The 14,472-nt window shown below is 46.3% G+C and overlaps 1 protein-coding gene across 3 annotated transcripts in view; it reads left to right on the top strand.

Moving 5' to 3' along the window:
- Positions 1–14,472, top strand: part of gigyf1b (GRB10 interacting GYF protein 1b) — a 46,605-nt gene that overhangs the window by 26,700 nt on the left and 5,433 nt on the right. For all 3 annotated transcript variants that reach the window (XM_063203262.1, XM_063203260.1, XM_063203261.1), the window contains 12 exons: positions 1,772–1,938; positions 2,732–2,832; positions 3,084–3,193; positions 3,539–3,615; positions 3,759–3,893; positions 4,558–4,636; positions 5,399–5,577; positions 6,782–7,017; positions 8,015–8,181; positions 11,834–12,009; positions 12,978–13,022; positions 13,647–13,755. In XM_063203262.1, coding sequence (XP_063059332.1) covers positions 1,772–1,938; positions 2,732–2,832; positions 3,084–3,193; positions 3,539–3,615; positions 3,759–3,893; positions 4,558–4,636; positions 5,399–5,577; positions 6,782–7,017; positions 8,015–8,181; positions 11,834–12,009; positions 12,978–13,022; positions 13,647–13,755 — 1,581 coding nt within the window. The remainder of the gene's footprint in view (positions 1–1,771; positions 1,939–2,731; positions 2,833–3,083; positions 3,194–3,538; positions 3,616–3,758; positions 3,894–4,557; positions 4,637–5,398; positions 5,578–6,781; positions 7,018–8,014; positions 8,182–11,833; positions 12,010–12,977; positions 13,023–13,646; positions 13,756–14,472) is intronic.

Raw genomic sequence — 14,472 nt, 5'->3', positions numbered from 1 at the left:
TCAGGGTTTCTAGGAACCGAAAATGGAACCGTTCTGGTACCGGAACCGAAACGAAGGAACCGGAAATGGAACCGGAACCGAAAATTGTCAATCAATACCCAGGCCTAGCCCTGACGAAGGCCGGACGGTTGAAACTGGTCTATGAAGATATGAAGCCTTAACAAGAAGCACCCCTTCTACCTTGAGAAAAGGCTTGCTATTTTTTCTTTTACCATTTGTTTTGGCCTTTTTTTTAAAACGACCAGTGACGATGGAGACAGAAGATCGTGGAGAATAGTGGAGAGGGACTTGGGGAAGGCTCGGAAGGATTTTATTTTATATTGTAGTACTTCATTACCCAGGTGACATCCAAGGTAGATACAAGTTGTAAAGTTTTTATCTTTTAAATTCTTTAATCTTTAGTTCATGCTATTTTTTATTCATGATTTGTGTTGTTTATCGCTTTATCAGGCAAGATACAAGGTTGCCATTTGAAGCATTTCTCCAAGGTGTTCATTATATACACACCCAGAGTTTACTTGAAAAGCAGGCCCAGGTAAAAAAAAATCTGCTTTATGTCTAGGTTATGTTTTTTTCCTTCCTTATTGAGTTCTTGTTTCTATCTGTGTAAAGTGTGTCTATCGGTCTGCCTATCTGCCAATTTGCAACACTCTGGGGATGATTTGTTTTAGTTGTTGTTGAGAGGCCACACATGTCTGTTTTCACTGTACCACTCATGTCCAATAGGAGACTGAGATGGCTTTCATCCTCTCTCAGCACTGACGCCTTTAGCCTTTATGCCCGCCTGTTAGCGAGTGAATGGTGCCTGCTAAAGCCTTCTTTGTTGTCCTCGCTCGCCTCGTAATGTTCGCTCCTTGATCTCGTGCCTGTCTCCTCTCCTCTCCTCTCCTCTCCTCTCCTCTTCTCTTCTCTTCTCTTCTCTTCTCTTCTCTTCTCTTCTCTTCTCTTCTCTTCTCTTCTCTTCTCTTCTCTTCTCTCTGCACTCATCTCATCTCCTCTTCTCTTCTCTCTAATTTCCTCTTCCCTTTCAAATCCATTTTCTCTCCTTTGCTCATGCTCACGGTCTCCCTCCACTTATTTCTGGTCCCTTTTCATCTGCTCTCCTCTCCTTTCTATCCGCTGACACACACACACACACACACACACACACACACACACACACACTGGCCATGAATATGAGCGAGTGGAAATTTGAGCATCGTTTTCAAAGAGGGCAATTTTCTCTCGCTCATTCACTCTCTTCCTTTTTTCCACCATTTCTCTCTCATCTTCTATTCCTCTCTCTCTCTCTCTCTCTCTCTCTCTCTCTCTCTCTCTCTCTCGTCCTCCTCCACTTCTCGTCCTCCTCCACTTATGCTTTAGAAGTGCTTCATAGACACAGCATGTAGTAAGGTTATCAATACAGGGCATAACAGATAATGGCAGACACTAAGATGAGAGATGTGTAAAATGTCTTCATGAGCTCATCTTTTCAATAGTGACTCATCTTTTCATTCATAGTGTGCGCCTCGCTCTTTCTAACGAGTGTTGACACGTGTCATTGCAATATTTTTTTGTCATTTACAGACCTATATCAATTCCTTGTCTGTCAGTTCTGTCTTTCTGTCTGTGTTTCTCTCTGTCTCTGTCTCTGTCTCTGTCTCTGTCTCTCTCTCTCTCTCTCTCTCTCTCTCTCTCTCTCTCTCTCTCTCTCTCTCCCAACACACACACACACCTTTTCTTTTCTTCTCTTTTCTTTTCTCTTACACTCTCTTCTTGTTCCATCCCTCAGGCCCCTTCTCCACGGTGGAGATGTGCGAGTGGTTCCAGGCTGGCTACTTCCCCATGACGCTCCTTGTGAAGAGGGGCTGCGACGAAGGCTTCCAACCCCTGGGGGACGTCATCAAGATGTGGGGGCGCGTGCCTTTCTCCCCCGGACCCTCCCCACCTCCCCTCCTGGTACGCTTCGCTTGGTCTAGGCTTCGCTGATCTCAATGGTCTACAAACACTATTCATTTGCATTATTATATTATTAGTTATATGGATATGAAACATGTGTGTGCCTTTTCACCCCCGAACCCTCCCCAACTCCCACCGTGGTTCGGTAACACACCCAGTCAACACTACACCTCACCTAGTGTTTCTGAAGAGCCACCCAGGGGGGCATTAGAGAGTCCTTCGGAGGGGCGTTAGAGAAGGATACAGCTGGGGGAGGGGTGCTCACTTGCAATTGAGGTGCATTCGTTTTGGATAGATAGATCATTCATTGGTCTTTGCAGAAAATTGTTCTGTGCCATTGACAGTGCATCTGACAGTTACAGAAACAGAAAAAACACAAACAAACACTATCACCCCCCATGACACAAACACAGGATAACATTGGACAGGGTAAGGCAAGACAAGGACCCCCTCATATTTTTCAATTTGTCATTTTTTTTAGTACTATCGGGGTGTTTGAGAATTTCATAGTGAATATTCATACTTCCTGTAATGTCTCTGCAACATGGCTGCGCCAGGCTGTCAGGTCAAGGGCACTTTCTAGTGCTCTACTTTCACAAAGTACTTTCTGAGTTCTGAGCAAACAACCATAAGCAAACCAAGGGAGGCGGGTCAACCATGCCGTTTGGGAAATGTAAATTGTTATGCTCTTGGTCAGACCAAGTCTCGAAAAGATTTGAATGTCAATGATAATCAGGCTATATTGTGGGTATATGGTGTGTGTGTGTTAATATTTCCTGTTATGTCTCTGCAGAGCAACATGGACCAGGAAGTGTTTAAGAAGCAGCTGGAGCAGGTGGCCACCGCCGCACTCTACCAACAGCAGCTCCAGATGAGATACCAGCACATCAACAGGTACACACACACACACACGCACACGCACACACGCACACACACACACGCACACACACACACACACACACACACGAGATAACGACACATCAACAGGTACACACACACACACACACACACACACACACACACACACACACACACACACACACACACATTTACAAAGCACATGTACACACACAGAAAATAGATAACATAGTAGCTTGCTAGTGTGCTCACATTGTGTGTGTGCGTGTGTGTGTGTGTGTTTGCAGCCGAGAGCGGAGTGTGGAGTCTGGCATGATGCCTGCTATGAACCGCTCCATGTCGGTACCGGACGGAGGCCCCATGTGGGATATGCATACCTCAGCTTCACAGCAGTCAGGTGAGGAAGAGATGGTTTCTATATACCGTATATACAGTATCTCTCTCTCTCTCTCTCTCTCTCTCTCACTCCCTCACTCACTCACTCACTCACTCACTCACTCACTCTCTCTCTCTCTCTCTCTCTCTCTCTCTCTCTCTCTCTCTCTGTCTCTCTGTCTCTCTGTCTCTCTCTCTCATATATGTAATGCTTTACTGTGTTACGATGGGACACCTTTGCATTGTCTTTGGTGCCATGTGTTGTGATGTGTTTGCTTTCTTTTTGATGCAGGCGGTGAAGCCAGCCTGTGGCACTTGACCATTAACTTTTATATACGTGTGCGTGTGCGTGTGCGTGTGTGTCTAGGCGGTGAAGCCAGCCTGTGGGACTTGACCATGGGCAACTTACCTCAGGGGCTCTCGCTGGAGCAGCTGCAGCAGAAGGTGAATACACACACACACACACACACACACACACACACAATTACATCCTGTCAAAGCTAGTATACAATAAAAGCAATGGTATTATGGCATTGACCGTCTGTGTGTGTTTACGTGTGTGTCTGTGTATGATTGTGTGTGTCCAGCTTCAGCAGGAGCGGCGTGAGGCCGAACTCAGGGCAAAGCGCGAGGAGGAGGAGAGGAAGAGGAGGGAGGAGAAGAGGAGGCAGCAGGAGGAGCAGAAGAGGAGAGAGGAGGAGGAACTGTTTGTCCGCAAGCAGGTCAGTCAGACACACACACACACACACGTACACACACACATACACACATACACTCACACTCACACACACACACACACACACACACACACACACACACACACACACACACACACACACACACACACGTACACACACAAGTACTGCACACCCAAAGAAGAACTGCACACCCAAATATGCATGTTTCAAGTACATACATATGCTACACACACACACTTTGATCTAGCCCTCAGATACAGTATGCCCAGTAGTGTCGTAGTGTATTCCCTGGCTTGCTTTGACGGCCTTCCATTCCTAGAGCTTTTTCTAGGGTCTCCTGAGACTTTGTTCTCTGGAAAGCAGAACACATGAACCAGTGATGTTCAATTTGATCATAAGGCCCTTGGTTTGTTGTGTGTGCGTGTGTGTGCGTGTGCGCGTGCATGTGCGTGGCATGTCTTCTGAGGTCTCTGTATATGTGTTTTGTATGCTTTTGATCTTGATGTGTGGTACAAATGTGCTTTTGTGCAATATGTTTTCTCGGTTTTTGTTATGAATTTATGTGGTTGTGTTTCTGAATGTGTTTGTGTCTGTGTGTTTGTGTGTGTGTGTGAGTGTTTGTGGTATGATTTGTTTTTGGCAATAAAACTTCTGAACTGTGTGTGCGTGTTTTTCTGTGTGCGAGCAGCAGTGTCGTCAGCAGCAGGAGTTGATCATGAAGTTGCTTCAGCAGAGCCAGCAACAGCAGCAGCAGCCAGTGGGCGGAGGTAAGCCTCACACAGTAATACTAATCAATAGCCAATACATTCATTAATACTGGATGTAAGCCTCACACAATAACCAATACATTCATTAACCCATTGCAAGGCACCTGCAAAAAAGGGTGCTAAGTGTCTGAGCCCTTTTTAAGAAAACTTGCCCTCAGTCTATAAAAACGTAAATATCTCAGATGATCTCAGACATAAAAACATGCAATAAGAAGGCATTTAAACGCTAAGACCCTCATCTTTCATTAGAATGTGTTCATTCATCTCAAACAAACCAAGATTTTTAATAAAGTTGTCTCAAATCTCATGAGCCTGAATGTTGCGTAATGCAGCTCCAGGCGCCAGGGCCAATGTTGCGCAACGCAACATCAGGCATCAATGGGTTAATACAGGATGTAAGCCTCACACAATAACCAATATATCCATTAATAAGTAATACATATACATCCATTAATCAATAAGCATTAGAGAGGTAAGCCTCACACAATAATAATAATAAATGATCAATACATCCATTAATACAGGAGGTAAGCCTCACACAATAGCCAATAGCCTACATCCATTAATAATCAATACATCCATTAACCATGTAATGTAATGTAATCAATAAGCATTAATCAAGACGAAAGTCCATATGCATTTTTTTGCATTTTCATATTAATTGGAAATGGTCTTGAAATGTCAGTATTATTATGATCTCATTGATCACAATATTCTCGTATTGCAATGAATCGTCCATTAACCTGTTTGTTGTGGTTGCAGGCGTGGGTGGTGGGCAGTCGCAGGGCTCGTGCTGGACGTCTGGGCAGGGTAACCCGCTGTCCAAGGCCCCCAAGAACCCCCTGGGGCTGCTGGAGATGGAGGCAGAGAGGCTGATCAAGCAGCAGCAGAGGGCCCAGCAGCAGCAACGGGAACGAGAACGAGAACGAGAACGAGAGCGGGTGAGGAGACCAGACACATACACAGAGACATGCATTGCGCACGCGTACACACACACACACACACGCATACACGCACGCACGCACACACAGTCAAAACGAGAGCGGGTGAGGAGACAAGACACACACACACACTCACACCGAGACACGCATGCACACACAGACACACATGCACAACTAGAGCAGGTGAGGAGAGCTGACACACGCATGCACACACAGGACCGGGGAGATGGAGACACACACACACATACACACACATACACACACATACACACACACACATACACACACACACACACACACACACACTCACTCACTCACTCACTCACTCTCTATCTCTCTCTCTCTCTCTCTCTCTCTCTCTCTCTCTCTCTCTCTCTCTCTCTCTCTCTCTCTCTCTCTCTCTCTCTCTCTCTCTCTCTCTCTCACTCTCTCTCACTCTTACTCACACACAGATATCCAATGATCACTTCTAAAACAAACGTTTTAACATCATATACCCTTGAAGTAAAAGAAAAAAAATTAAAGGCAGTGCTCAAAGTCATCGCGCAAAGCAGAGTTTCAAAACTTTTTGGTGTTGTAAAGAACTGAAAATTGTCTTGTTACATTAGGAGCATTAGCAGGTTGTAATTAATGGCATATTAATATGTTCTGATGTTTTATGTCGGAGACTGCGGATATACTTTAGCCTAAGGCTAACTCTGGTACAAAGCATGAAATGGCAGCATTTATGTTTTAATTTTACATGGTCCCTAATAATGAATTTAAATTGCATTGAGTATATGAAGAGCCCTGCGTGGGCACTCAAATTTTGAAACTTGAACTAGCATCTGTAATCTAAATATCTACTTTTCTTTTCTTTTCTGATTGTCATCCTCCTCCTCATGCTCCTCTGCTTCCTCATCATATTTCTCATCCTCCTCCTCCCCTCCTCTTCCTCCTCCTCTCTCTCATTCTCTTCCTTCTCCCCTTCCTCCTCCCCCTCTTCTGGCTCTTCATCCCTCTCCTCCTCATCTCCTCTTCCTCTTCATCTTCCTCATCCTCCTCCTATTTCTCTTTCTCTTCCTCCTCCTCATCCACCTGCACTTCCTCCCTCTCCTTCTCCTCTCCTCCTCTTCCTCCTCCTCATCTTTCTCCTCTTCCTCCTTTTCCTCCTCTTCCTCCTCCTCCTCCTCCTCCTCCTCCTCCTCCTCTTCCTCCTGAGCAGCAGCATGCTGGTCTGACGATGGGCCAGTGGGGTGACGGTGGCAGCAGCGTGGGTGGCATGTGGGGCTCCGGTGGTCTGGAGGGCAAGGTGTCGTCCGGGAGCAGCAGCGGAGGAGGGGGCAGCAGCGGGTCTAGTGGCAGCTCAAGCGGCATGGGGCTCTGGGACGAGGCCGTCAAGAACCAGAGTGGGCACCGCGCCATGGGACTCAAGAACAGCCGCAGCAGCCCCTCACTCAGGTACTGCAGAGAGAGAGCGAGAGTGTGCATGCGAGAGAAATAGTGTGCCTGTATGTGGGTGAGAGAGAGTGAGTGTGTATCAGAGAGAACCAGAGTGAGCACTGCCCCATGGCACTCAAGGACAGCCGAAGCAGCCCCTCACTCAGGTACTGCAGAGAGAAAGGGAGAGAACCAGAGCAGAGAGAGGACGTGTGTGTGAGAGTGAGTGTTTGAGTTAGGGAGAAAATGTGTGTGTGTGTGTGTGTGTGTGTGTGTGTGTGTGTGTGTGTGTGTGTGTGTGTGTGTGTGTGTGTGTGTGTGTGTGTGTGTGTGTGTGTGTGTGTGTGTGTGTGTGTGTGTGTGTGTGTGTGTGTGTGTGTGTGTGTGTGTGTGTGTGTGTGTGTGTGTGTGTGTGTGTGTGTGTGTGTGACTGAGTGAGAGATAGTGTGTCTGTATCAGAGAGAACCAGAGCGAGCACTGCCCCATGGCACTCGAGAACAGTCGCAGCAGCCCCAGAATACATGCCATTATCCTAACTCTCATCCTCGACTTGCGCTTGAGAACTCGCACTTCGCTGACGCCCCGTCTCCATGTAGAAAACAATAACGTTTGCAAGTGATTGCAAATGAGAAAATGACCTTTGAATTATGCTAGTGCGAGATATTGAATTAAAAGCAATGTTATCACGAGGCTGCAAGCACAAGAGTTCGTCATCAAGAGTTCCAACATCATCAACAATTGCAGTGTGTTGAAGTACATGCTTCATCATAAGCAGACTGAGGAAGATGAGAAGCTTCTGTAATGTAGTGTGTGTGCGTTCGCGTGTGTAATGCAATGTGGTGTATATATACTGTATTTCTATGTGTGCGCAGTGAGAAGTACATGCTGCGTCGTAAGCAGACGGAAGAAGAGGAGAAGCTGCTGTAATTTGTAATATGTCTATATGTAATGTATATCTAATGTAATGTAATGTATATCTAATGTAATGTGGTGTATATGTATGTTTGTGTGTGTGCAGTGAGCAGTACATGCTGCGTCGTAAGCAGACGGAGGAAGAGGAGAAGCTGCTGCGTCTGTTGCAGGGGATGAAGGGCCACCAGCCTCAGGACGGATTCACCACCTGGAGCGAACAGATGCTGCACGCGCTCAATACGCAGGCCAACAACTCATCCTCCTCTCAGGAAGGTACATATACACTCTCTCTCTCTCTCTCTCTCTCTCTCTCTTGCTCGCTTATTGTCCTCTCAGGAAGGTGTATATATACACTCTCCACCTCTTTCTCACTCACTCCCTCTGACTCTCTTTGTCTCTCTCTCTTTCTCTCACTCGCTCTCTCTCTCTCTCATCCTCACCTTAGGAATGTATATATACGCTCTCGCTCTCGCTCTCGCTCTCGCTCTCTGCCAGTCCTCAGTACTCCTCTTTCTGGAAGGCACAGAAAATCACTTTCAGAAAGGCTTTCCTTCTGTCATGATCTCTCTTTCTCCCACTTCCTTACTCTTGTACACTCTCCCTGTTTTGTCTTCTTCTCTCACCCATCTTCTTATGTCCCACTTAGTTTTCCTCACTCTCTTGCCTTCTTCTCACATCCTGCTCTTCTGTCTCTCCATCTTTCTCTATCAGTTTATTAAATCTCTCTCCCTGCAGCCCATCCACCACCCACCGGTAGGCAGGTCATCCTGCAGTCACTCAGTCATGACTTAATCAATTTATTCATCTTGCAACCCCAGGCTCCTCTCATCTCCTCTTTTCACCTCTCCTCTCAGGCATCTCCTCTCCTCTCAGGCATCTCCTCTTTTCACCTCTCCTCTCATCTCCTCTTTTCACCTCTCCTCTCAGGCATCTCTTCTCCTCTCAGGCATCTCCTCTTTTCACCTCTCCTCTTATCTCCTCTTTTCACCTCTCCTCTTATCTCCTCTTTTCACCTCTCCTCTCCTCTCATCTCTGACATCTCCTCTCCTGCCCTTTCCTCTCCTTACCTCTCCCCCTCATCCCCTCTCCTCTCCTCTCTCCCCATCATCTTTATCCTCCTCTCCTCTCCTCCCCTCTCCTTTTCCTTCCTCACCTCATCTTTCCTTTCCTCTCCTCTCAATCCTTGTCAGTGTGTCAGCACCCCTGTTTCTGCATCCCTCCCCATTAGTCTGGTGTCAGCTTTTTCACGTCAGCAAGCAAGGGGCCAGTGTGTCTTCATTGGGGGATTGGCAACCAGAAAATCGCCCCGGCAATCATTCAGAGTGGGGGTGATGGGCTCCAGGGCTCAGGTCTGGTTGTGTAATCAGTAATTAGGTAATTGGATGAAGACTTTTAAGGATAAATTGAGCCAATTAATGAGTTAATGAGGTGACGAAGCGCATTCTTCATGATAACTCAACATTCATTGGGTGACATGCACACAGTTGTGTGAATGGGCACAAATCAAGTGTAGTGTTCCAACTTTTTGCCAGTGTTACGCTCCTGGGTAAAAAACAAAAAAAACATAACATGTTTATCAAGAAGATTTTGACGCTCGTGATCTCATTATTACATTATTAATGCATTTATTTTTGCTGCCACTTTTATCCAACGTGATCTAAGTTATTTAGCTATACAGTATTGGCGACAGACCCTTGAGTGCATTATGGTGAGAGATGCCTTGCTGAAGACAAGGGTGGGATTTGAGCCTTTAACCCTCTGATCCAAAGACCAACGCCCTAGCCATTTTGTCATGATGCTTTGCCTCAGTTTATCTGATCCTTATTCTCGGTCTGCTTTGTCAGATATCCCCTTTAATTTGTCTGAGACAGCCATGAGAAGTTGTAAAAGTTCTAACCAGCATGGCCCCACCTCTTGTGTCAACATCCCATTGTGTCATTTCAAACAAGGTAGTCTGTATTTTTCTCCATTGATCCCACCACTTCTCTCTCTCTCTCTCTCTGTCTCTCTCTCTCTCTCTCTCTCTCTCTCTCTCTCTCTCTCTCTCTGTCTTCCTCTCTGTCTTTCTCTTTCTCTCTGTCTCTGTCTGTCTCTGTCTCTCTGTCTCTCTCTCTCTCTCTCTCTCTCTCTCTCTCTCTCTCTCTCTCTCTCTCTCTCTCTCTCTCTCTCTCTCTCGAGCATTGAGGGGGCGCTCTGACCCGGCTCAGAGATGACCAGGCTCCTTCTCTGGCTCGCCATAGTCGCATTGGGAACACGGGGTAAACAATGATCACGGCTCCTCTCTGTTCCCCTTGGCAAAACAAAGGCTCGCTGGAGCTGTCTGACTCCTCCCACACAGCGTGCAATGTTGTCGTTGTCTGTTGGCACGTTCCCACACATTGTGCCCAGTGTACTTTGGAGAGAGAGAGAGAGAGAGAGAGAGAGAGAGAGAGAGAGAGAGAGAGAGAGAGAGAGAGAGAGAGAGAGAGAGAGAGAGAGAGAGAGAGAGAGAGAGAGAGAGAGAGAGAGAGAGAGAGAGAGAGAGAGAGAGAGAGAGAGAGAGAGAGACTCTTAAGTGGAGCAGGGATGTACAGAGGCCCTTGAGTGAAGGCAGCTTCTTGGTAGCCAATCAGATGTGAGCATGCCTGGGAGATGCTTCTTTTCCTGTTCTACAGTGCCCTAATGATTTCCCCCACGCAGCAGTACCTCCAGCTATTCCACATTTTGAATGGCACTCCTAAAATCTACAAATATACCCCAGTTATCGCGCACGACGCACACATGAACGACTGCATAGACACCCGCTGTCTCTCTTTATCTCTCACAGGCGACGCGTGCACTACATTAGTCTGTCTCTCTCTCCCTCCTTTGTCTCTCTCTCTCTCTCTCCTTTCCCCCTCTCCACGCTTTCTCTCTCTCTCTCTCTCTCTCTCTCTCCTTTCCCCCTCTCCACGCTTTCTCTCTCTCTCTCTCTCTCTCTCTCTCTCTCTCTCTCTCTCTCTCTCTCTGTCTCTCTTCTTCCTCTTTCATTCTTCTCCCCATCTCCCCCTCTCTCCCTTCCTCTCTCCCTTCCTCTCCTGCTCTCCTCCAAATCTCCCAGTAGATTCTGTTCTATTTCCTGGATCAGTGCTTGTCATCTGTGGCCGTGTTTTCGATCACTCACCCCCCCTGCTGCTGTAATAATCTTGCATCACACTGTTCTACATCTATCTATCCGTTTTCTCTCTCCCCCTCTTCTTTCTCCCTATCCCCCCTTCATTTTCCATTTTCGGCGCTGTAGTAGTTTAGTTTTTTTTGTTCTTTCTGCTTTTGTCTTTAAGACTATATCAGCACCAAGCCACAGGGTGCTTCAGATCTCTCTTGTTCTGAAGCAGCCATTCTGAATCCACTTTCTTAGATAATAGACACAAGATTTTTTTAAATAAATGTCTTAATTAATTTATTCATTCATTTAAATTGCATGCCAACCTTTTTTTTTAAAGTATTTTTTGGGGGCTTTTCAGCCTTTATTGGTTTTTGTGAGACAGGATAGTGGAGGAGAGACAGGAAGTGAGCTGGGAGAGAGAGATGGGGAAGGTCCGGCAAAGGACCCGGACCGGGAATCGTACCCGGGTCAGCCGAGTGGTAAACGTGTGCCCTACCGTATCAGCCATGGTAGGGCCACATGCCAACCTTTTTTAATTTAGTTTTTGAGTTCTCTTAACTGGTGATGAGTCAGTGGGCTTACCTTACCTTTAACGTACCGGGCAGATCAGAAAAGCACTGCTCAGTATTGCTGTAATGCAGGCAAACCAAGTATGGCATTGACCTTAGTGCACGTGTACGTGCGTACTGAAGATGAAGTCACTGTACAAGGTGCAAGACTTAATCTGCGCTTACCCATGCGGACAATACACACACACACAAACTTATACTTAATATACATGTATCTGTGTGTGTATTCCAGTGGCCACCATCGTGGCGTATCTAAAGGAGGTGGAGTCGCCGTATGAGGTGCATGACTTCATCCGTGCCTACCTGGGCGACACCGTGGAAGCCAAAGAGTTTGCCAAGCAGTTCCTGGAGCGCCGTGCCAAACAGAAAGCTAACCAGCAGAGGCAGCAGCAGCAGCAGCAACAGCAGGTACACTAGGAGTGTGTTTGTGCGTGTGCGTGTGTGTGTGTGCGCGTGCGCGTGTGCGTGTACATGTGTGTTTGCACATTTTTAATTAGAGATGTACAAGATCCGGATCCGGCAGGATAATAGGGTTTTTCAGACTATCCGGATCCGGCAGGATCTTAAGCAGTGGATCCGGTATCTGGCAGTTACCTAAAAATCAGGATCTGGGGCATCTCTACTTTTTACGTAGCCTAGGCTTTTCAGTCAGTCTTTAGTGTTAGTGGCGGCGCTCGTATGAGCAGCGGCCCTGGGGTACATGTACAGTGTATTCTAAAACGCAATTTCGTTGTCAAATTTATTTGTCAATGACAATAAAAAGCTCTTGATTCTTGATTTCACAACCCCAATCGCTGCATGGAGTGAAAGCCCTTTGGAAGCGGCCGTTGAAGGCAGTGTGGCAGTAAACCAATTAGTCTTAGAAAAAAGTTTGCGACAACGTAATGAAAAGGGCCCACATGTGCGAGTTGGCTATGTGTTTCAACCCTTTCGTAGAATCCGGTATCCGGTTCCGGATCCGGCAGGATCTTAAGCAGTGGATCCGGTATCCGGCAGGATCCTAAAAATCAGGATCCGGTGCATCTCTATTTTTAATGTTGGACTGTCTGTTTTAGATAGTGAAATGGGGTACAAATACATTATTAATATACTAATCACCTATTTGTATACAAGTGATTTCACTAGTTGAGCTGACTGACCTGGTTGTACCTGTTCAGGGAATATACAGGCAATTTCAACAATTCACTGTTTCCAAATTCATGTAGTTGACAAACCATGTTCATTTACTGTGAACTTACTTAGTGAATGGCTGGATCAACAAGTTGGGGGTAATAATGTTTCTGATTTTTTCTCATCAAGATCTTCACAGTGTTGTTTATCTTTTACCTTTGTTGTATTATCTTTTAATCATAACATTCAATTCTTCTACCCTGCAGCTATCTAAGGAACTCTCTGGTCTGAACATGAACTACCCTCTGCAGGTGAGGGCCATGTCAATGTCATGCTAATACCAAGCAGGCTAATCCTGTAATTGGTAATATTAATGTACTGCAATGATTATGCTTCTTAGATAATCTAGTAAAAACAAAGTAAAATCATGTAATCATCCAATAGTGGCATTAGCTGTGGTTGCACCACCCTGTCGTGTGCTACTACTAAAACATGATTGACCGTAGTACAGATTTTGCACACTGCTTGCAAAATACTTTATTTATTGAAGATAGCAACATTTCGATCATAGATCTTCTTCAGACATCTTTTTTCTTTATAATATGCCCTCTGCTGATTTTCTTCTCTTGCACTCCATTACACTTAAATGCACAATACAGCTAGATGCTGTCAATGTCAGTACTTGTTATACAGCATTGAGGCCTTCAAACCTGTTTTTAGTACTTGAAACTTTTTATTTGATTACAACTAAGCAGCGTTTGTTTTTTTTCCTTACTTTTTACACCTTGAAACATTTTCTTTACCTATAACCAACTAAACTCCTCCTTATTTTTCTGTGCCGTGTGTGTGTTCTTGCGCCGTGTGTGTGTGTGTGTGTGTGTGTGTGTGTGTGTGTGTGTGTGTGTGTGTGTGTGTGTGTGTGTGTGTGTGTCCAGTCCATGTTCCAGGCATCCCAGGCGGGGAAGGGTGGCATGTACGACAGCCAGGCCAACAAGATGAAGAAGAAGCCTAGCATGATGCTGCATTCCGACCCCAGCATCCTGGGTAGGTAACTCTAGCCTGATTTAGCATCGACATTCAAATCTCTTTGAGACTGGGTCTGACCAAAAGCATAACAACTAACATTTCGCAAACTGCATTTCCCAAATGGCCTCCCTTGGTTTGATTATGGTTGTTTGCTTACCGACAAAGTGGGAGGAGTTCCCGTATTTTCGGGAACTCAGAAAGTACTTGCATTGCTCTTGACCTGACTAGTTGCAACGCTGAAAGTGTTGCGTCACTAGGAGGGCTCATCCTTGGTAAGTCGCCCTCGCTGCTGCTTCAACCTGGGTATTTAGCCCTTACTGATGCATCCTGGGTAGGTAGCCCTCGCTGCTGCATCATGGGTAGGTAGCCCTCACTGATGCATCCTGGGTAGGTAGCCCTCACTGATGCATCCTGGGTAGGTAGCGCTCTGTTGCATCCTGGGTAGGTAGCTCTCTGTTGCATCCTGGGTAGATAGCCCTCACTGTTGCATCCTGGGTAGGTAGCCCTCGCTGCTTCATGCTGGGTAGGTAGCCCTCACTGATGTATCTTAGGTAGGTAGCCCTCACTGATGCATCCTCGCTGCTTCATCCTGGGTAGGTAGCCCTCACTGATGCATCCTGGGTAGGTAGCTCACTGCTGCATCAGGGATTCTTTAAGTATAATCTACCCTATTTAAGTCTTATCTACTCTCTCTGGCTGCATCCTGGGTAGGTAGCTCTCACTGCATCCTCACTG

Source organism: Engraulis encrasicolus, chromosome 7 (assembly GCF_034702125.1).
Source record: "Engraulis encrasicolus isolate BLACKSEA-1 chromosome 7, IST_EnEncr_1.0, whole genome shotgun sequence".
In the NCBI taxonomy this organism is placed as follows: Eukaryota; Metazoa; Chordata; class Actinopteri; order Clupeiformes; family Engraulidae; genus Engraulis; species Engraulis encrasicolus.
The sequence above is the reverse complement of the archived record's forward strand: the minus strand, read 5'-3'. Positions and strand labels throughout refer to the sequence as shown.